Here is a 24,714-nt window from a genome sequence, read left to right as displayed (position 1 = left end):
TCTTGTCATGCAATAAAATGCAAATTAATTACTTAAAAATCATACAATGTGATTTTCTGGATTTTTGTTTTAGTAAAATGCACAATTAATTGCAAAGAAACAGCAAGTGACACACTGCATTACAATTTTGAAGTAAAAGCCTGAAATAGTATTTTGGAAAACATACTCCAATAATCTGTTTTATTTACAGCTTCAAAAAAGTCTTAAAGGTACAGTAGCAAAACCACCTGCTTAATTTGAAGAGCCAGAGAGCATGCAAATGCGTAATAACACTTTGACTAACAGCATAATTGGACTTATAAGAGAAAACAATAAACACGTTCGGCATCATGCCAGATGTTTACTGGGACGAGTTCTGCTCTGATGTACAGAAGTGTTAATGTAAAGACTCAAACCCACTCAAGAACACAGGATGAGATGAGATAATAAAAGAGAAATGAAACGCAGGCTGTACAGATGGAGGAATGATCTGGCCAGCCTTTAGTATTTATAAATAAATCAGTCAAATTCCCAGCAACACGTCTGATCACAACCAGATCTGACTGTCAACACCTCTCCTCGCTGTCTGTTACTCACACATATGGCCAAACAATCTGTCAGCGCAAACATGAGCGTGTGTTTCTGCATGTTTCGGACTGTCTACTGCCAGTCTATAAACACCGCCAAACACTCCACGACAGGGAGAGAGAGAGAGAGAGAGAGAGAGAGAGACGGACAGAACCATTGAGTGAAAAAGAGAATGAGCAATACTTAGAAAAAACGAAAGAACAAACCATACATAGAACAAACAACAGAGCGAACGATACATAGAACAATAAAATGAAATGGAACGATAGATAGAATCATGAAATAATACATAAAACGATAGAATTATACACAGAACAAGAATGATAAGATAGAACGATAGAACGATACAGATGGATAGATAGATCCTTTTTCTAAATAAAAATGCCAATATTCCCAAATGAATTTTGGTTGATGACCTTGTAGCCAACAGGACTGGACTCTAGCAGTAGGCTACACATTTTTGTTTATTTTTCTCAATTTGATTGAAGCTCTAAGTTACTCTTATTTGTTATTATTCTCAGGTTTATGTTACTCAATTATGTCTGCTTTATGTTACTCTATTGTATTTAAATAATTTTAAGTTATGTGCTGGGAGCTCACCATTCATGTGAGAGGTCTCCTATTCAGAGAATAATTACGTCCTGTCCTGTAATAAGTTCACAGAATTAAATGTGACATTTGAAGTGAGTTGAGCATTTTTTGTAATGCCTTTGAATAATATGGGGGACATGAATCGCAATATATCGCAGAATCGAATCGCAATACTTGCTGTGTCGCAATATGTTAAGAATCGCAATAATATTGAATCGTGGCCCAAATATCGCAATACTATCGAATCGTCACATTTTCGCCAATTCCCACCCCTAATAGATAGAAGGAATAACAGAATGACAGACAGACAGACAGACAGAATGAAGAATGATAGATAGACAGAATGAACAATAGAACAATAGAACAATAGATAGATAGATATAGATAGATAGATAGAATGAATAACTGATAGATAGACAGATAGAATGAATGACAGAACAATACATAGATTGATAGAACGATCAAACAATAGAATGATAGAAAAATAGAATGCTACATTTTACTTTTCTAAGTAATTTTCAAATTTTTTGTTATACAAGATTCAACTCATTTTTTAAGTCAGTTTAATGTAATTCAAGTTGAAAAAACATAATCTTGGACTATATTAACGATCTCTTTAATAACTTTTCTGGGCCAGCAAGTTTCGGTCACCTAGCAGCCTATGGAGAAGTGATCCAGCTCTCAGATTTCATCAAAAATATCTTAATTTGTGTTCCGAAGATGAACGAAGGTCTTACGCGGTTGGAACAACATGAGGGTGAGTAATTACTGACAGAATTTTCATTTTTGGGTGAACTAACCCTTTAAAAATTGAAGGCAGCAACTTTGTTTTTTACAGCGATGAACAAACAAATGATTGATCGACACTCGACAGACAGACAGAACGATAGAATGATCTGTCAATGTTCATATTGCTCATGCCGCTAAAAAAAAATTTTATTGTGAAATTGATTCCAACAATATCGTTGTAAATATTTATATGTTGTATGATAAATTCAAACTATATTTTTATCGTTATTGTTATAGTAATAGTCCTTGGGGTGAACGAGCCTTAGTTAAAAACACACAAACGTGATGTCACCATCAGATCCTACAATCCCTTGCAGCAGGATCGTTTTTCCAGTAAATGTGTAGAAATGAGCGGTCAGGGGTTTTGCTGCCCTTGTCGTCTTTCTCTGCCGCGACCTCTAAAATATGGACGTCCGAGATCATATCGCGAAAGCAATACCTGCGCCAGCAGCCTGAACACACAGATTGATTCCCGCCGCCAGACGTCCAGCGCGCTTCCTGCACACTTCCCCGTCAGCACTGTGCACACACACATCTGATCTTTATCTTTACCAGCTTTCCTTGGGCACGTGCCATGTGGCACCTACGTGTGATTAACGGTCGCTAAGTGAGTGTGTTAGCATGCTAGTCAGTAGCGCTAACTCTGAGGTACGTTCGGTAGTTGATGAAATTCACCAACAAAGAGCGCTTTCAGCTTAAAGATTTCAAAATTAACTTTGAGGATGTTGCAACCAGGTTTGTGATAAATAAATAGCAAAATGACTTCATTTTATTTGTATGTACACTTCACTAACACTAATGCTGCTCTTGTGGGGTCATTAATGGGAATTACCCATCAGTCAACACTCAATACACACCGAGAACAGGCAGCATCCAAATTCACAGACATCTTATGTTGTATGCAGAGGAAGAATGAGCTCAGCCCAAATCAGCATGCTTTGAAATTGTGTGTCAAAAGTGCTTGCGTTGGTGTACTATTTGGTGGATTTTTGAAGCATGAATCATGCATCCATTTGGACTAATGTCAACCATCATGCATGCTTGCATTTTGATTAATTTTACCCATCATGCATGCTTGCATTTGGATTCATTTTACCCATCATGCATGCTTGCATTTGGATTCATTTTACCCATCTTGCATGCATGCGTTTGGATTCATTTTACCCATCATGCATGCATGCATTTAGTCTATTATTACCCACCCACCAAGCATTACATTTGGACAAACATTTACCATCAGGCAAGCATGCAATTAGACTAATATTACCCATGCAAGCATGCATTTGAACTATAACCCATCATGTGTGCTTGCAATTTGGACTAATATTAACCACCAGGCATTCATGCATTTGGGCTAAAATTAAGATTCTTGAATGCATGCATGGAGCCATGGACTAATATTGTGTTGCTTTGTTTGAATTTTTACTCATAACCCATTGTGGTTTGTAACAGATCTTTTCAACTGATTTAGTTGTAGAAAAAATAGTAAAAAAAAAAAAAAAAAAAAAAAAAAAATCGAAATAAAATCTTTTTACACTTGGTATGTGCCTTATTTCCAATTGAAACAGGTTATTGATACTGATAACATCAGCTCTTTTGGTCTAAAATTAAGAAGACAAAATTTTATTTAGAATAACACTGATGATTTGTTCACATAAAGACTTGGAACATGTTTTAAGAAGTAAACAGAGTCAACATTGCTCATTTAAAGTCCGAGATCCAGCCTGGTTTCTAGTGCATGTGCTTGAACATGTTGTCAAAAGGATTCCATCACAAGTGAAGTACACACTTTCACTGTGTAGCAGGAGTATGTGATTTGGGATGCAGCCATGTTTGGATTGCCATGACCTTCGTTCCTCAGTGAGCCTCGCATTGTTTCCTTGGACACGAGCGTTTGATGTAGAGCGGAACAACCTTCCAGATCTCATAAGACAGTGATGGGACCACACGTCTGAGACGAGAACAGCCTGTACACTTTCCTCTCTAAAAACTGACACTTACTGTCACAAAACTGTGTATAGGCGAGCGGCGTGCGCTGCGATGACAGTTATCTTCCCCGCTACACCCACGCCATTCCCTCCGCATCACTCCAAATGCTCTCTCTCTCTCTCTCTCTCTCTCTCTCTCTCTCTCTCTCTCTCTCTCAGACAAATGAAAGTGGAGTAGATTTAGCGGCGTACAGCGGCTCAGGGGGTTTAAGCTCCTGCGACTAGTATCATGTACCTTTCTTTTGCATCCTGTTTTACTCGCCGAATTCTGAAGGGCTGTTGCATCATCAACAACACCTCACAGGAGCGTGTGTGAAGAGTACAGCGGCGGTTTACTCAAAGCCCAAACGTTACAACATGACAAAGTGCCATCTGTGGTTGTGTTCACAGAGACATCACTGACAACTGCTGAGGGAACTACAACACCACCGTACTGGAAACATCACAAACACTGTACTTACCAACCTCTCGAATATACAAGGAAATGGGATACAAGGAAATGGGAAAACACTATAAAAAGAAAACTTTTTAAAGGAGTGTCTCGTGAAAATATTTCCAGGTTATATTTCACCACAAAAATAAAATAAAATAAAATAAAATAAAATAAAATAAAATAAAATAAAATAAAATAAAATAAAATAAAATAAAATAAAATAAAATAAAACTTAAAGGACCTGAAATAGCTTTAATTTCCTTAATGCTAAATATATTATTCACCACAAAAATAAAATAAAATAAAATAAAATTGTATTGTGAACTACAATAAGCACCTTAAATATCAACTTTAAAAAAATAATTAATTATAAAAGACACAAAATCACATTTAATAAGAATTATCTTGAACCAAAAGTTCAAATTTAGCCACAAGAACAAAACAAAAGCATTGAAACTTTTTGGGAAAACCCGTGCTATAAATTTGTATAACAAAAATAAAAACAGTTAAAATATAATGAGCTCCAGGCAAGGCATCCAAAATGAAACAGAAACAGAAGTAAAACGTGAGCAAAGATCCATCTCACTAATTAAGGGAACCTGATTAATATTCATTAGCTGCATTTAAAGGGTTGGACTCCACTTACAGCCTGAGAAACTGAGCATGACTTCAGACGCTTTATTAAAGTGAAAACACACCTATCCTCAACCAAGGGCGAGTTACACACTGACATTTAATGCTCAGGTTTGTTTTACAGGCTTGTTCAAATCTACTAGCATGACCTGATGCAACAAGCACCACTAATCAAAGACATGAGCATCAAACAAAAGTGTGAATCATAAAGTCATTCTGTGAGTCAGAAAGAAAAGCCTGTAATGAATCTTCTGTTGCGCACACAAACAAACAGCAGTGTGAATAAACATGTTGTTCTGAAAGAGAGACACTACTGAAGAGTTCAACTAATGACCACACACACACACACACACACACAGAGAGAGAGAGAGTAAATGCTTTCCTAAACAATACCATCATCCGTTTTCTCTCCATTCAAAGTACTTTACTGGTGACATACAACAATACCAAAAAGCATCACAAACAGTGACCAGTATGAAATACACACAAAGCAGAATAGAATAGAATAGAATAGAATAGAATAGAATAGAATAGAATAGAATAGAATAGAATAGAATAGAATAGAGATTTAGAACACAGCTGTCCAGGAACTCTCTGACACACTTGAACTGTCGGTCTCTACACACACTGACTGCAGAAGTGAATACTCACACAGACGCTCACGATCCTGAGCGATCAGCACACGCTCCTCCACAACACAACACACAAACGGCTCCAGTGATCCACCAGCTACAGATGAGGAACACCAGCAGAGAGAGTGATGGAGCGAGAGAGAGACGAGAGTCGAGAGAGAGAGAGTGGGAGGAGAATACCGTCACACACAAACACACACGCGCGCGCGCGCACGCTCATCTTATCATCACACACTACTACATTACACATGATTCACACAAGGCTTAAGCAGGGTCTAATAATATAATATAATATAATATAATATAATATAATATAATATAATATAATATAATATAATATAATAGCCAATATATTACATTTGATTATTTTTATTATTAAATAAAATTCACATTAAAATAGGTGGTTGGTTGGCAACATAGCTAGTGACTGAATCCTTGTGACAGGAATACAGTAACAGGAACACACACACACACACACACACACTCACATGAACACACATTCACGAACACTAACACAAACACACACGGCAGTTGTTTTTGTGCTTAATTTAAAGTCTAAAAAGAAATACAATGCAATGTTTTTTGTCAGTTTAAATTGTTTTCTATTTTAAAAAATGATTATTATTTATAATTATTCTTTGTTCTTTTGTAACATTCTTGTATTAATTGGATGGTGTGTGGATATTATTTCAGCAAATTACCGTTACATCTATTCCTGGCTAGTGTTACAACTCACCCCAATAGTTTATATAGTAGCCTATAGGCTATAATAGGTTGTAACAATGGAACTCTTTGTGTTTGACATTAACTCACATTATCTGTGATTGTGATGAACATCTCCAAGCGAGTAATATTTGTAGTAGACAAATGTGGCTATTGTCTATCCAATTTTGAGAGATCTGCCAGAAACAACCACTGAGTTGCTGATGCTCAAACAAAAAGTATTACTTCCATCCTCTGTCTCCCTTACTGTATATATTAAAAGACATTGAATTTGTTAAAAACTCATACATACATTTTTTTTATACCAGAAATAGTTACAAATATATTGATCTCCAGACAAGATATCTGAACTGAAACCAAAACAGAAATTAAACATGGACATCACACAAATTATCAAGGTGACTTGATTAATAGTCAAAAGCTGCATTAAAACTTCTCCTAAAGACTGACAAACTGAGAGGATCTTGTCAAGTCAAGTTTACTTTGTCAAATTTAGAGACTGAGCTTTGCAGTTTATCTCGAACACACAACAAAACTCCATTTATACATTAAATAATTTATTAATCGCCTTTTTATTTTCAATGTGAGAAAAGCCGATTTGTATGGGTCGGTTTTGCCGGGAAAATCAAAATAGTGTCATTATGTCGAGAGCCTCTTCCGTTCAAGGACACATTAAATGAATGCTCACAAAGTTCAGGATAATGCTAAAGAGCTATTCTGTACAGTAATGCCAATATGTCATGCAAAGAAAGGATTAATTCAAACTGTGGTCTCACATTGCCAGATCTACTGACTTTGAAATATACTTTATAATCAAACTATGTAATTTTAATTACCTCATCAGTGGACATGATGCCGGTGAATCGCAGAGCTGGTTCAAACATATCCACATGATCAGATGCTTTCTGAACTGTTGTTTCCTCAGCGCTGTCATTTTTGTTGTGTGTTTATTTTGGCATTGGGAAATAATGCGCAACATATTTACATATTCATCTAAACGTCGCTCGCAGCAGCGTGTACGGCGTCGGGATGTTCATTATCCCTGAAAAATGTATTTCCAGCTTCTGTTTACTTCTAAGAGAAGGACGAAAAAATGATCTTTGCTGTGAGTAACAGGCCTTGAAACACGCTCAGTCACTTGTGCACGAGCTGTTACTGCTGGCTGCAGTGCAGTTCACTTAACGTCCACCGGGCTTTAAGAGACGGCCATGAATGAGTTCAAGACACATTTCCAATTTCCCACAGCACTGTTCATTTAACATTAAATCATGAATGAAGAATTTCTATATGACAAATACCTTTTTAAAGGCAAATGTGTTTATCTTGATGCAACTTTTAAAGTCCCCCTGTGGTCAAAATTTAGCTTTTAATGTTTGTTTATATAGTTGTTCTATGCTTTTTCAGACAAACCATGTGCAAATTCATGTCAACACCATTGCTGAGTATTTTCTCCTTAAAACTGCAGTGAACCAAAAACCGCTGGTGTTTCTGACGTCACAAACTACCTTGTAACCAATCAGGTCAAGGTGTGATCGTCAACAGTGGATCTCTGAGCTGCTGTGAGTGAGTGGAGGCGGGGATCATTTGCATATTAATAGAACTGTGAATACTAAATGAGGCAAGGGTGTAGAGTTACATTCAAGCTATTTTAAGGCATGAAGAAAAAAAATTCAAGGATAAAATACTTAAATATGTAATTTAACACTCTTTGCATGCATATTTAACTATCATGCGAACTCAAGTACACATTTAGGCTACAGTCAGTGTAATTTTAAAATGTTTCACTCATTTACTGCAAGACTCAAATAGAATCATTTACTTACGGTTTGTGATGCAGCTGCTGTCAGATCCAATAACCTACAGCTGACTTTTCTTTGCGAACGGTCTATTACACTGTGTCTCGATTACAAAACAAAATGCTCAGAACTCCGGACGCCATTAAAAAAAACATCCACTTGTTTCCGACGCTGGGATCCTTCTGAAGTCTGTACAGAGAGAGACCCAAACCAGCTGTTTCAATTGGACAAAGCAAACGTTCTTTCACTCTTTTCATTTGTCCTGTTGTCGACAGACTCAACCGCGTGGAGTGTCAGAAACTGAACACACATCTGTATACTGTCTCAGTGTAGACAGCAACCATGATTATAATGGATTTATTTGCCTTTGACGGGACGCTCACATCCAGTCTAGGCAAATGTCAGCCGTTAAGCGTCTGAACGCCAGTGGGCGGGGCCTATGATGCGATGATTTATAACTATTGGTCAATGTCTTGCTCTGGAGGCAGTCATATGCAAATGTGTTTGCCCATGTTACAATATCACAGATCCCGCAATATCAGAAGAACAAGGTGTTTTTATAGCTTGCTTGAATAAATGCTTTGTTTATAACGAGGAGGATGTTTTAAGATATGAAACTTGCAGGATGTTTTAAAGACTCTTATTTGTCAAAAGATCAAGACAAGTTTTGATTTCTGATATTCATGTCATGACCCCTTTAACATGTATTCACACAAAAAAATTGTTATTGTAATATTATTTCACAATATCAGTTTTTACTGTATTTTGAATCAAATAAATGCATGAGACTTCTTTCAAAAATATTTTTTAAATCGTACCGACCCCAAATCTTTGAACAGTAGTGAATGTGTACATTTTTCTAACATCTACATTTTTAAAGTTATGCATACACTATCTTAATATGGTCTGGTAACAAAATATAAACACTTCACACATGTACGTTGAAAGGCTGTACAATGTCTACATTTCTGTACTGATATGTATCTTAACAGCCTCCTGGGATGGGATAGTCCTTCGCACTGCGCAGATTGAAGACCAAACACCTACACACACACACACACACACACAACACACACACAGTCTCCTCCCTAGCGTAACTCATTAGCAGTCTGGCACAGTGAAATCACAGAAGCCGAATAAACGGAGGGGAAGTTGTGAACGGCAAGACGTTTAGTGTTTACATGTGAAATCCCTCAGGAGCAACGCAACTATCTGTCATCCCTAGAGCTTTCCTGTAGGAAAACACACACCGATCTGATCTGCCTGATCAAGAGAGACTATAGTTTATAGTGGTTCTCAATGAGGGGCTGTACAAGATGAATACCTTTTTATTAATAAATTAAAATTATCTGCCTCTAAATTAAAGGGTTAGTTCACCCAAAAATGAAAATTCTGTCAGTAATTACTCACCCTCATGTTGTTCCAACCATGTAAGTCTTTCGTTCATCTTCGGATCACAAATTAAGATATTTTTGATGAAATCTGACAGCTTTCTCACTCCTCCATATGGCTTTCAGAGGACCCAAACTTGCCGGCCCAGAATAGTTATTAAAAACATCGTTAAAATAGTCCAAGTGACTACAGTGGCTCTACATTAAGTTTATCATGCGACGACAATACTTTTTGTGCAGAAAAACAACAAAAATAACGACTTTATCCAACTATTAGTGTTCTTCAATGTGGGCCTCTGACGAGAGTTCACGGGAGCGCCAGGACGCATGCGCGAGAACTGAGATTACGGCATTCTTCTTCTACTCCTACTTGTTACTGGCTGCTCACTCCTTGGGAGTATTATTACCGCCATCTACTGTACAAGATGACGTCCCGACATCATGTTCATCGAGACGTAAATCACAATAAGTGTCGAATTCAATAGCTTACATACAGCGCGCGTCTTCCTCTGCTTATAAACAGACCGTTTTGTGCTTCCGGCAATGTCGGGGCGTCATCTTACAGTAGATGGCGGTAATAATACTCCCAAGGAGTGAGCAGCCAGTAACAAGTAGGAGTAGAAGAAGAACGCCGTAATCTCAGTTCTCGCGCATGCGTCCTGGCGCTCCCGTGAACTCTCGTCAGAGGCCCACATTGAAGAACACTAATAGTTGGATAAAGTCGTTATTTTTGTTGTTTTTCCGCACAAAAAGTATTGTCGTCGCATGATAAACTTAATGTAGAGCCACTGTAGTCACTTGGACTATTTTAACGATGTTTTTAATAACTATTCTGGGCCGGCGAGTTTGGGTCCCTCTGAAAGCCTATGGAGGAGTGAGAAAGCTGTCAGATTTCATCAAAAATATCTTAATTTGTGATCCAAAGATGAACGAAAGACTTACATGGTTGGAACAACATGAGGGTGAGTAATTACTGACAGAATTTTCATTTTTGGGTGAACTAACCCTTTAAGTTTTTTTTATTTGTTTGTTTTTTTAAGTAAACTAAAGTCATATTTCAGTAACTATTTATTTTGATGGTCCACTTTAGACACTCTACCATAACTATTGAGCAATTTTGCAACCACATGTCAACTAACTCTCATTAGAGTAGACTGTCTGCTTAATATAACACTTTAACACTCAACAGACTATAACAACTATAAGTAACTTCTCAACTATGTCATCTTATTAATCCTACCTGATAGTCCAATGCATGTGAGAGTAAGTTGCAAAGTTTCTTATAGTTTAATTAGTCTAAAGTGGACCCATATTTCTTTTTTTTTACATATAAACCATTGCGATAGACCGAGTTTTGAGGGGAACTTCTGTGTTTTGCTGAAATTATTTCACCAGCTGTCAGATAAAACCATCATTTCAGCACTAAAAACACTTTCATATTTTCTTTGACATGAAACGTTTGGAAGAGTTTTAAGAAGCACAAAGCTGACAATGTCTCAAACTTTCTAAACAAACTCGCTCCTTCAACTGAAAGCAGAAGCAGACGCACAGGTTTCTGCATTTGCTGTTTTAATCTGCTGATATTTGACAGAACAGTGAGATCTGAGCTTTACCTTATTTCACCGCGGTAACTAAGCCGGAGGAAGAGTTTGTTCTGCTACTTTTGAAGGTGAGGAGGAGCAAACACAGGGTTCCCATAGTGGTGAACTTCCACAACCTTACCATGACCTTATAGATTGCATGGGATTACTGGATAAAAGTTTTAAAAAATCCATTTACAAAAGAACAATGGGTCTCATTCACTAAGCATGTGGTTATATCTACATTTACGAAAAATATATGAAGAGTTCAGATGTGCTTTCTGAACTTTTCTTCTAGAATTATCATTTTTATCAAGCTCGTATATTTAAGTTCAGTAATTTCACTTAAATGACAATTCATAGGTAATTTTCATTGCCATTTAAGTGAAATTACTGAACTTATATATACAAGCTTGATAAGAAATGATCATTCTAGAAGAAAACTTCAGATAGCACTTAGAGGCTTTTGCATCTGAACTCTTCATATACAACTGAAACCACACATACGCAAAAAACACATACTCTGGATGTCTGTATAGTTGTGTTAAGATTAAATTGTATACATATATTTCATCTTAAATTTATTCCATCAAATGTGAAAGAGTAAGAAAAGCAGAGTTACAGTTTGAGCTGTGAGATTTCATCGTATACAGATGTGCATATTAAAATTAGAACGAGGTTATGCTAGTGCAAACACATGTGAATTTAGGTGAGAATTTCTATCCAAATATGAAAATGAGATCCAATTTCTAGCCAAAAAAAATATTTCAGAGGAGAGCACTGCCCTACAAAGCCAAAGAGCAGTATCAGCAAAAACACCAAACTGAGAAAAACAGCTTTTTGTGTTTTTCTTACACCAGATATAAGCATCCAATTAAATTTAACAACAAAGGGTACATTTAGTTAGATCAGAGGGAGATGAATATTAAACATTTAGTTTTTTGACAGTCAGGCAAAATTTGGTAGTTTTATAGGCTATACTGCGCTTTGCCTTTGCATTAATGCGTATACTTACATGGCCATACAATAACATATAGCAGTAAGTGTAGCAAGTGATCATAATCACTTGCTTATATCATAAATCAAATATTTTTTTATTACCATGAGTCTGGAGAGGAGGGGGCGGGGGAGACGACTCTCTCCCGTATTTTGAATTTGTACAGCAGTAACTATTTTAAACACTAGCTCAGCACTAGTCAGTATTACACATTAATTTTGACCTTTAAGGTAATTTCTCTATGGTATTCCCCAAGGTATCGTTGCTATCCCAATGCTGTAAAAAAAGCTAATGCTAGCTAGAGCTAAACAGACAAAATTGACAAAAAATGGGTTAAGAGGTTTAAAACGTACCAATTTTTGGTGCCTTGTTGTTTAAGGCAAGTTTCACCAGCATTTTTCCACGTAAAAGTGAAGCCATTTTGACAGTTCCTTTCTTCTCTGAGAGAGGTTTTATAACATACTTACTGTATGCTATAAAACCTGACTCATGTCACTTAGCTAGTTGCAACAATGTTCATGCTGACACAAAGGCAAACTGGAGTATCATAGTGAAACCAAGGCAGTACGGGCAGATACTGCATTCTGCCTTGGTTGCACCCTACTTTTCAATACAATACTGCAACTAAAAATGTAAATTTATATAAGAAATCTATTAGGTAGCCATATGAAATTTTAACAGATTAAAGAGCAGATCCTGCACTTTTTATTTTTGCTAGTTTCATGATGCCTAGTTCAAAAATATTATTTATAGCTTTCCATCACATAATTTTTCACAAAATAAGGATGAATATTTTTCAAATTATATGTGTATCAAGCACTTATCAAATTAACAAAAGCAGTCAAATGTCAATTTTTTTATTTACAATATGCAAAGTGAAAAAATATGTTCAAATACTCCTTTTAATTTTAAAAAACTTCACATAAATGCAAGTCTTTTTCTGTCGTTGTCTGGATGTAAAACACCCACAGACAAACCCACAAAAAAAAAAAACATCTGGTCATGTTTGCATTTTCTTCTATTACTGGTCAAAATTCTAACCTGGAAATCAGGATTAGGCACAAAATAATGTCATGCATGTAAAAATCGGCTGAGAATTAAACAGACAGTTGTAACCCGGCTCCGAGGAAGACAAGAATCATGTTTTTCTGTCAGTTTTTAAGGGATAATACAAGACGTTTTCACTTTACACATTGGTTATCAAAAAGCAAAAACGCTACGAATAATAAATTATATTTTTCTAGAGCAAAACAACGCTATTTTTGGAATCAGCACTCCAAAATTAGGAAGAAAAAAGTATTGGATTTCATTCAGCAAATATGACGTTGACCCAATTTCTCCCAAAAAAATATTTTAGAGCAGAGCATAACTGTACATGAGAACTAATAATGTTGACAATAGACTTTCTGGAACATGAGGAAGTCGTTTCAAAGTTTCTTTCCCAACACTGAGCACCACAAAGACGTAATGACTGAAAGTGTCCCGCGCGAAAGCCCTCTCAGAAACATCTGCTCTGGGTTTAATCAGGACGATGGTCCGATTGGTCCACATCAGTGTTTTCCCTCCACACACACACACTCATCGACTGCGGTGGCGGCGTCTTCCAGCAAATGAAATAACGAGGGGTTTCCATAGTGACTGAATCTGACTCGTGTGAAGGATGAAGCCTGTTCTCCAGGGGTCCCCGGGGAGCCCACAGCTCTACATCTTTCCCTTTCATACTTTCTCTCTCTCTCTCTCTCCTTCTTCTTCCGTTTCTCTCTCTGGAGCAGCGTGTGTTTTAGTGTGCGAGGGGTAAGTCTGCGTGTTCAAAGCGTCAACTCAAACTCGGCATCATTACCGTATTGGAAGCGCGAGGAAATGCGTCTGTCTCTCTTCTCTGACCTGCGCGTCTCGTTCAATCACTCCAGTCTCTTTTTTATTTCACCTTTATTTGTCTTTCGTAAAGGCAAACCTTTACCTGTGAAACCTCGGCGGAATTGAGAAAAGGAAAACAGATAAAGGAAGTGTGATCAGACAGTCCGACCTTGGCCTGTTCAACTGGACGAGGAGGAGAAACATTGCTGGAAGGATGATCAGATGGACTGGTCATAATAAAGATTTGACTTGCTTGTTTTGAACTTATCGAGGAAATAAAACTTCATCTCCAGTCAATCTTGAACATTTACTGATACTAAACTGCAAAAATGACTCTCTCATTAACATATGACAGCCCACATTTACATATCAACAGCTACTTTGAACGATTAAAGAGTTACACAGGAGATCTCAACAATGTCTAAAACTGCGCTCAGGTTTGCCAAGATACAAAAGTCTGCAATCAAAAGTCAAAGATCCCAATAATCTTAAAGTCCCCCTGTGGTGAAAATACAGCTTTTAATGTTGTTTATGTGTCTATGTGGTGTTTTTAATATGCTTTAAGACAAACCATGTGTAAATTCATAAGTCGACACCATTGCTGAGTATTTTCTCTTTAAAACTGCAGTGAATCAAAGACAGTCTCAAAAACACGGTTTGAAATCGCTGGTGTTTCTGACGTCACAAACTACCTTGTAACCAATCAGATCAACGTGTGATCGTCAACCAGTGGATCTCTGAGCTGCTGCGAGTGAGTGGAGGCGGGGCTCATTTGCATATTCATAGAACCGCGTATACTAAATGAGGCAATAAGGGTGAAGAGTTTCAAAGTTAACTGAAATGTAATGATATAAAATATTTTTAAAAATTAAGTTTTCAACTAGTTGCAAAAGCAGCATTTTAATTTAGTTGAACTTGAGGCCCTACTAAAATAACTAAAACTGAAATAAACATGATTAAAAACTATATAGACATTAATGCAAATTACAAAAATACTAAAACTTTGACTCAAATTAGTTAGCCATTAAGGCCATTAAAAAATTGATAGTATGTCAATGACACTAAAATAACCTTGAAACAAGCCTTATATCTCATGCAGTGTTGCTTCTCAAGTATACGCCTACGTTTTTTTCTCAAGGATTTTGAGATATTTACTAGAAAACAACTCAAAAAGATTAATTAAAAACGAATTAAGAGTTCTAATCACTTGACTGTGGGAATGTTTCTAAGAGAGCACAGCAGATACTTTATATGCTAGAATGACTGAAAGCATTGCAAATTATCCAACAGTGTTTTTCAAACTTGGTAATAAAAAAACAGTAGATGTTTGGTTACTGCAACCTCTTCGGTCTCTTTCCCTTCGTTACCGTCCATCTTCCTCTCGCTCTCTGCTGTGTTTCCTGTCACAGATCGCCACAGGTGACCGGATCATTGATCGATTCGAGACGTGCACACACACACACACACACACACGCACGACAGGAAACAGCTGTCAGACCCACTGAGAGACAGAGAAACACTTATACTATAGAAGCAGAAGCAGAGATATATTTAGCACAGGCCATCAAACGGAAGAGTGATGAAGACTGCGAGCAGATACGAGTTTCATCAGAAACACAACCGGCGTAATTGTGAGACGCACGTTACTCTGTCCATTGACCTGAACACTCAGACATCGAGTCATTATGAATAATTTAAGAACGGCAAGCAGAGCATCCAACTCATATTTCATTAGAATCAGCAATCACACACTCTCGTTCACGAGACGGAAACATGTCGCTGTGATCTTCTGGGAATACAGCGACTCGCGACTGTATGCATTTCTTAAAGAGTTGAAAAGTGACTTCTGCATGCCTAGGGTTAAATGAAGCACACACAAGACACAAGTTTTAAGTTCGCATCAAAAAGTCTTAGATTTGCCATAGAGTGAACTGAGACTTAATGCAGTCAAGAATGATAGTGTAATCGTCACACACCAATGTGATTGGTTACTGTAAAGTAAAATGAAACAAAAACTGGGAGTTTTTAAATATGCACCGGTTAAAATGTTCATTAGCCTACATATACGTTCATGGCGTCCCAAACTTTATGACGCACCCAAAAATGTTTAATTGGTGACACTTTAAAAATAAGATCTATTTTATTCATATTAATACATGCTGTAGTAGAAGTATTGTTTAAAGTTCATGTTAACTAATGTAGTTAATTATTGTTAATAAATTAAACCTTAGTGTTAATAAACTTTTAAACATTTTGCAACTCTCAAAACAATCCCACAACAGACGATGTGCAAGATACTGTGTGTGTGTGTGTGTGTGTGTGTGATATATATATAATGTGTGTGTGTTTTAAATAATTTAACCAATTTCAACTTCATTTTTTAAGTTATACAATATTAAACTAGGCAAGATTAAAAAAAATGTGTTTATTAGATAGTAATAGTAATAATAATAGAAATGACTTGTACAGCCAATTTGATTATACTTAAAGAGGGTTAACCCATGTCATCTAATGGCAATATTGCATGAAAGTCAAGTTAACAAATTTTTCAGGTCTGGGTTTGTGATATGGGAATAAATACAGATTCTTTAAATTCTTTAAATTCTTTAACTTTGCTCGTGGGCACAGAGGTTCAGGTTACAGTCAAGTTTGCAGCACATATTCTGGAGTTGATATAAAGTCAACTCTGTTGTGTCAGTCCAGATCCCTGATCCCTCACTAAAGCTACACCTGCAGCGCAAACGTCTCATCATCAGCATCCCACAGGAGTCTGTGTGAAGGTGTGAGGTGAAACTCCCACACGTTTCTGCAGTCGGTCTGTCATGTGTCTACAGCGACAGATGATTCCTACATTATTCCTCAAACTTGTGACGTTACTCTACTTCACTCACAGGAACAGAATATTATTACAGCCAGAACTGGAAGGAAATGTGCTTAAAGTCACTATGAAATCAAAACGAACTATTCTTATTTTTATGGAAATCATTTATTGTTGCACATCATTATTTTTTTATTTGTTGTGCCGTCGTAATCTTTAATCATAATAACTTCCCCTCCCTCTTGCAGTTCATCTCTTCTCTTCTCTGATGACAAGGGCGGGGCAACCTGTCAATCACATGAGATCAGCCAATAGCAAACCACAATCACCCAATCAATTCCTCAGACAAAATCAAGCCCCGCCCAACATTTGTTCTTGTTCCAGAAGCCGTTTCACTCGGATATACGACACAATAGAGAAGAAAAGACTAGCGCAACATCCTTTTTATGCCGATAATAATTGTCATGTAAATAATAGCTGTATACCACAATGCTAATCGCTCAACTTGACTTTCCTTTCTGAAGTGTACGAATGAACCAGAAGAAAAATCAACCATGATTTTAATTGCTAATCTACTTTTTGACTTGCGTGATCGGCCGCCAAAAGTTTACGAGATTTAGGAATCGAGAGAACACAGAATTGGATTATTTTTTGTGGTTTAATGCAAGCCTATCTTCATGGAAAGAAAGGTTCAAATATAATAAAATGTAAAGTAAAATCTCTACATACATTTTTAGGAAAACCTCTCTTAAAATAAAATAAAATAAAACAAGGGGGACAAATCAATACAAATACAAATCTAAAATGATTTAAAAAAACACTGTAAAAAAACTATTGTGATTTTAATGGTAAAAGACTGTTCAAATTATATGGTGAAAAACTGTTAATTGGTTAACAGAAAGTTTCCATACTATATACGGTGAATAACTGTGATAGATCTAACCGTACATTTAATGTAAATTTACTGTTAAATTTACAGTTTTTGGAAGTGAAAAAGAACAAGTCAATGTATATAATTTACAGTGAAAAACTGTAAATTGGCATTCCCACAATTCCCTGCGTGACACTTTACATTTGATGTATTTTAGTTGAAATAATATTAGTTTTTTCTAATCAGTTATGTACATTAGGGTTTTATGTTACATTTAATGTTGTTAAATTAATGTTTATTGCATTTTTAAAATTTCATGTGTGTTACCATGATGGCATTTAGTGTTTGTGTGAATGACACTGTGAAGCTTCTATATGTTATTGGTATTATATTTCTTGTGGAAAAGCTGCTTGTGATGAGCTTGGATTCATCATGTGACTCTCATCACCACTGTGGTTGGTTGTTGGTAGTATATTACAATGGTACAAAACAGATATAGTACTTAAATTTACAGTTATATATATATATATATATATATATATATATATATATATATATATATATATATATATATATTACTATCTGATATAATGTTAATTTTCCAACCGATTTAAATTAAGTCTGTAAAACCTAACATGTTGCTACCGTATTTTTTACAGTAAAGTTCTGGCAACCAGCTGCCGGATTTTACCGTAATTTTATGGATTTTCTTTTCTTTTCTTTTTTTACAGTAGGTTTTAAAGGAACCGTATGTAAGAAATGTATTTCAATTAATCATAAAATGGCCCTGATATGTCACTAGACATTAAGAAATCATGTTCATTTCAAATACTTATATCACTGACAACAGTAGTCCGGTCAGGATATTGTCATTTAAAAGTGATAGTTGCAGCCCTCAACTGATGTTGATGTTGTCATGTTGTGTTTTGGCCTGATGCACCACCCTCCACCTATCTACCAATCACGAAGTCAGTTGTGTTTCAGCATCTGGGTTGCCAGTAGAGATGCGCGGATGGGCTATTATTTCATCCGCAACCGCATCACAAAACTCATCATCCGTCCGCCATCCATCCGCACCAACGTTTTTGACCAATTTTCAAAACCGCACCCGCCCGCCATCCGCTGATTGCTGTATACATAATATTTTTCATTTGATTGGTTCAACCGCCCGCCACCCACCCGCCCGAATTGAATTAAAATATTATTTTTCGTCACGTCATCCACCCGATCCGCGGTTTATCCGTGGAGTCCGCGGCTGTAACCGCCAACCGTGCATCTCTAGTTGCCAGCTCTGCTCTAGTTACCACAGCTGCAGCTACAAACGTTCCTGCTGGATCATGCAGCCTATCTGGCAACCTGGAGTCAGGGGGGAGGGGGAGGGGATACACGGCTCTACAGTAATTTGAAAGTGATTGCAGTGCTAGTTTTGGCCACAATCTTACATACAGCTCCTTTAAGCAAAATACAATTTCAATCTTCTTTGCAGGTGAAAGTACATAATTGATGCAACACTTTTATGCATTAATGAGACACTTTTACCAAAAGTGACTTACAACACATTCCAAATAAACATCTCAAACAATAGCATGCTAAAATTTGGGCGCCGGTCACAAAAAGATGGTGAAAATTGTAGCTGATAAGTCATCACACTGGAAACTAAAGTCAAGTCAAGAGCATTGTGCTGTGGGATACAGTATCCTGTTATCCATATGTTGACAAATGTTCAAGACTGTAAAGGAATTCAATCCATACTGAAAAGTCTGTGCATTTAATAAGCTATAAATAACATTTATATAGGCTACCTCAGAAACTCCTTTACTTCGTCCAATGGAATGGACATCACATTTTGTTTGTGTGTGTGTGTGTGTGTGTATGTGTGTGTAAGCCAATAAAATGATAAGCTTTTATAATATGAGTTGAGTAATGCCTGGACACTAATTGGTCCCTGATCAACCAATCACAATGAAGACATGACCCAGAACTCAAACTGATTGAGATTCAGTCATCACAAAAGACATACATGGCTAACTGACTAGACAAGAGAAGTAAACACAATTTGTACTTTTTTTTTTTTTTTTTTTATGGTCGCATTTATCAACTTGCACCTATTATAATCGTAATAGTATCAAATGATAATATTCAAAGTTAATTTGAGATTTTTTAGATTAGAACAAACATTTTTGTATGTTTAATGTTGTGTGCCAGTTTATGATTTTTTTAAAGCATTCCAAAGCTATAAAATACAGAGCAATTAATGTTAATTTTTTATGAACATTAATGTTTATTAATTATTATGTTGTGACCATTAACTGTCAGTCAGTTTTTGCAACCAGCAAAAAGAATCAGACGAGTTTTTGAGACTTCATCTTACCTTTTTTCTACATTCATATTGCATTGCTCATTTTTACAGTATGTTTTAATCTTTAACACTAGTTGAATGTGTTAAAATATGATTTTTTTTATGTTTCTTCAATCGTGTTGTCCATTGTAACATAAAAAAATCTATTTTTATTTTTATTTTTTTTTATTAATTTCTACACTGGAGAAGAGCAAGTATCAAGTAGATTAAAAAAAATTGTTCAGTGGACAAAATTCAGGGGTGAAGGACACAAATCAGGTGTGAAGGGGTTAATGCTGCGCTACTCGGAAGTAGGAAGTCGTAGCTGGGAATTACGTCACCCTCGAGTTGACGGAACACAAGTCGGAAAAACCAACATGGAGACGTCCAAGGAAACCTTTGTTGTGCTTCCAGTTTCGCAATATAAACAACTACAGAACAAATATGAAGTCCACGTAAAAAACATCACGGAAGAAGAAAGGAGACGCAGAAGGTGGGCTGTTTTTCGGTGTATTTCAAAACGGCATTTTAATCGGTCGTTTTGTAACCAGCACTCAAAGGGTGGGGGCTCGTTTTAATAATTCCGATTTCATTTTAGTCTACAACATGAGATATGTAAACTGTATGTTATTAAATGTTATAATGAATTTTGTGTAGCAAAACCCTTTAAATTATTAACTGAACTATGACTGTATTCTTTACTTAAATACAGCTTTTCTTTGACTTAGGGTACTGATCTCCTCTGTGTTGCGATCAACACAGCGACTGATCCTGAAGAATGAGGCTGATGGGGAACTCGGAGAAACCGCAGAAACAACAACATCCCCGACTTCAGAAAGCAAAATGGCTGCTCAGCGCCTCAACAGTAAAGTGAAACTAGGAATATAATGTTTATTAGATCTTCTGTTTGTCTGTGTCTCAAACTCAGTGGTGCACAGAGTAACTTACTATCCAAACTCTGTCTGTGGACATGATGATACTTCGGCATTTTCTGTGCAGAATACTAGTGATTCGTTCGACTTCAAAACTAATAGTTTTTCGAACTGAATCTCACAGAATCCAACTATAGTTCTGAGTTGATGACGCAAGCACGCTCCTTACGCAGAGCCAATAAGCATGTCCAGACGGGTTAGTGATTCAAAGAACCGGTTCGAAATAAATTAATAAAAAATAACCGACTCAGAAAGAAGCGAATGAGTCGGTTCTAACTGTCGTAGTATTATTATCTGTTTATAGGCTGATAAATTGAGGTTTTGAAATTGTGCACAGTTTATCTGTAAATTACTTTTTGAACACGGAGTGTTGTTTGTTCATGTTTATTCATATTAAATGAACTAGTGAATGAACTAACCCAAAGCATTACAGATGTGATGTTAAAGGGACAGTTCACCCAAAAATGAAAATTTTGTCATTACTTTCTCAACCTCAAGTTGTTCCAAGCCTGTATGAGTTTATTTCATCGGCTGAACACAAAAAGAAGATATTTCGAAGAATGTTGTTAACCAAACAGTTGACAGCACCCATTGACTTCCATAGTAGGAATTTTTTTTTATGAAAGTCAATGGGGTCCATCAACTGTTTGGTTACCAACATTCTTCAGATTGTCTTCTTTTGTGTTCAACAAAAGAAATTAGCTCATAAAGGTTTGGAACAACATGAGAGTGAGTAAATTATGACAAAAAATCCTATCCTTTTAACAGTGTTTGCATTTTTCTAGTATATTTGGACAACAACGTGAACATGTTCATGGATCCCGAGAGGAGCACTGCATTCACCGGCCCCTTGTACCAGTCGGCAGCAGATCCCACCACATACTACTTGAATGAGGACATGACAATCATGATAAACATGGTTGAAGCTGAAGATTTGAATACCATAAAAGGTTAGATAACAGTAATTACAATGGTAGTAATGTCGTGCTTGCTAACATGTTGCTTTTTTCCCGTATTTTAGAAAGCCAACAGGAGAACAGTGATGCTGCATCCAACACATTACCATCACTCATTCCACTGCCAGCAAATGATGGCTTCAACAAAGAGCAAACTTTGTTTTTGATCAACCTTATGCGGCAGCACATCGAGAGAGAAGGCGAGGGTCTCCCGAAAACTCTGGAAGAGCTGAACGCACGGCTTAAATCTGCAATGCGCAGTAAAAAGCATCTGTGGAGAGATGCTGCGGATAAGTTGTCCAGCCATTTCTTGCAGTCTTTCTGCCCTGACAAGGTGGCCAGGAAGTGGAACACACTTATAGAGGCCTACAAAAAAATAAAAGATAGCAATAAACCTAGAGAGAAGGGGAGTATCCGTTTCAAGTTTTATTCGGAAATGGACGCCCTTCTGGAAAGGCAGCAAGAAGTGGTTTTTCCTGTCGTCGGGACAACAGTTGGTCTAAAGGTGCGCAGACCTGAAGCATTAGGACAGTGTAGCAGTGACACTGCATTGACTACTGCATCGCCAACTTCCCCATCAACACCACCTCTGAAGCGTCAAAGAGTGGACTGTGAACTGATGCAGTTTTTGCAGGACTCGGAAGAAGCATGTCAGCGGCGTCATGAGGAGACTCTAGCACAACTAAGGTCTGCTCAGCAGGGTTTCGAGACTCTGATGACAAAATTGCTGGACAAATTGTAATCGTTTGACATTTAAAGTTGTGCAAATGTAGTGTATGTAACTTATTTGGAGATCTTAAGAGAAACTGTAATGTGTGTTATATGTACAGTATAACTATGTTTTGATGTTGCACAAGTGCCATTTGGATTATATTTTTTGTTTATGTGACAAAGAATAGTTTTGCAATGTTTTGTACAAAGTACATTTTGAAAAGAAAAAAAAAGTCATATTTTTTACTTTGTGTCTTGTGATAGCAGATGATTGTTTGGATTTTCCTGTAAAGTTCATACAATAAAGACTCAGACCAGAAGGCATGACTGCAATTAATTCATTTTTGTTTTTTACTGAAGCTTATTTGCATTTTTAAAGTGCAGAAGTCGGCAACTCATATTGTTCAAAAAGTGGAAATATAAAACACATTCAAATACTAGTTTGAAATATTATTTTACCATTTACAACATAACTCCACTATATATATATATATATATATATATATATATATAAATAAATAAATAAAAATATAAAGTGAAAATAGCAGTATTTTATTTGCTCTAAGTGTAAATGATTTTTGCATTTTAGCAAATGATGCTATTTATATTTGGTGCAAATAGTGGCAGATATGAATGGTATCCCTGATATCATATGCTGATAACAGAGTATCCATGGCTGGGATAACTGCAGAAAACTGTCGAGGTAACTAGGTGAGTCGGCTGTGTATATATATATATATATATATATATATATATATATATATATATATAGCCTATATATTTACTATATGTATTTGTGGCAATCAGGGCTTTCCCACCGTCCTCACTCTGTTCCAACAGCTCTCGGCCCCACCCTGCTTGCCACATATATATATATATATATATATATATATACAGTATATACACACACACATATATATACACACACACACACACATATATATATATATACAGTATATGTGTGTGTGTGTGTGTATATATAATGTGCTTAAATCCTCTTGAGCTGATTGGATAGATAATCTGAACGTACTCCTGCCGAGCTTTGTTTATAAAACATAATTTGTCGCTTGAATTCTGCAATCTCTCGAGACACAGACATGTAAGAGGCTGACAATTAGCTGAAAACTTATTTGAATATGGCAACATTTTTATTTTAAAACCTTTAATTGAAGATGGCAACATATACCTCATTCGTTCAGTATTTCTATGATTAAATCACTGACAGAGACTCCTCCCCCATCAGCCAATCACTGTGTGCATAGTTAGTAAAAGTGTTGACATCATCCATTGCAAGTAAGATAAAATGTTTTGTGAATACGGTATCCAAAGATGTATCCTTCGTTGCCTTTGATATCCCACAATCCTGCGCTCTCCATAACTTCTCTTCTATTCATGACAGTTAAGCTAAAAAAGAAAGATGGCATTTGAAAGTTGCGGTTGGTGGACAGTTTGTGTGTAAATGTACGTTTTTGACCAATGTTTTCCACTTTTGATGACTATTTGACTATTTACTATAATAGTCAGAGAAATGACTATTATAGTAATTAAATATTATCACCAAAGCTCGCTCTATTTTGCTGTAGACCATTAAACCGTTACGCTGCCTCAGAAGTCTGTCTGAAATCAGTTTCGTGACGTACCTTCATGCCTCCAAAGTCATTGCCTGAGCTTGGCAACAAGTCGCTGCCTACGTTTTTGGACGCAGCCGAAGTGTCAAACATTTCACCCTTCATTTTTTCGGTTAAGTACATCAACCGGGTATTTAAAGAGGACTTTTTTTTATTTGGAATTTTCAGTGTGAACACACTATTTGCTCTATTTATACTACAAAACGTCATTGAATAGTGCACAAGTACGAGAATTGGGACGTTATAATAAGAGGATTCGCAAGCGTGCAGAATGTTTTGAGTGGATTCTGACAAACTTAAACACCCCTGATTGGTCAGAAGATTACATGTCTGTGATTGGCTTCATTGCTCAACGCTACAAAAACACGTTATAAACAGAAACCTTTGACGCTCTCCAGAGCGCAAACACAAATACACACGGGAGTATTTGCCAAATCTGTTTCTCCAATATATTATTACATTATCAACTGAGGGAACTTTAAC

At 36.5% G+C, this 24,714-nt stretch overlaps 2 protein-coding genes across 10 annotated transcripts in view; one reads left to right on the top strand and one right to left on the bottom strand.

Moving 5' to 3' along the window:
• Positions 1-24,714, bottom strand: part of rbfox3b (RNA binding fox-1 homolog 3b) — a 293,709-nt gene that overhangs the window by 187,843 nt on the left and 81,152 nt on the right. For 4 of the 9 annotated variants that reach the window (XM_084121927.1, XM_084121921.1, XM_084121928.1 and 1 more), the window contains exon 1: positions 5,653-5,743. The exons of 4 other annotated variants lie outside the window; for them this stretch is intronic. The gene's annotated coding sequence lies outside the window, so the exon portion shown is untranslated. Of the gene's footprint in view, positions 1-5,652; positions 5,744-24,714 lie in introns of those variants that run through there. One more of the 9 variants, XM_084121922.1, reaches the window with a different exon arrangement.
• On the top strand, positions 20,311-22,923 carry LOC311084984 (uncharacterized protein). Its single transcript, XM_084117352.1, has 4 exons — positions 20,311-20,497; positions 20,733-20,869; positions 21,722-21,886; positions 21,958-22,923. The coding sequence occupies exons 1-4, from the start codon at positions 20,382-20,384 to the stop codon at positions 22,632-22,634; spliced, it is 1,095 nt and encodes a 364-aa protein (XP_083973478.1). The 5' UTR covers positions 20,311-20,381; the 3' UTR covers positions 22,635-22,923.

Source organism: Abramis brama (genome assembly GCF_963993115.1).
Source record: "Abramis brama genome assembly, chromosome: 1".
Classification (NCBI taxonomy): Eukaryota; Metazoa; Chordata; class Actinopteri; order Cypriniformes; family Leuciscidae; genus Abramis; species Abramis brama.
This window is presented reverse-complemented; position numbering and strand designations above follow the sequence as displayed.

Excerpts from the sequence above, each read along its gene's own strand:
- LOC311084984 (XM_084117352.1), top strand. The coding sequence starts at position 20,382 with ATGGAGACGTCCAAGGAAACCTTTGTTGTGCTTCCAGTTTCGCAATAT. Across the intron at positions 20,498-20,732 it reads GAAGAAAGGAGACGCAGAAG|GGTACTGATCTCCTCTGTGT; the intron begins GTGGGCTGTTTT and ends TCTTTGACTTAG. Across the intron at positions 21,887-21,957 it reads AGATTTGAATACCATAAAAG|AAAGCCAACAGGAGAACAGT; the intron begins GTTAGATAACAG and ends CCCGTATTTTAG.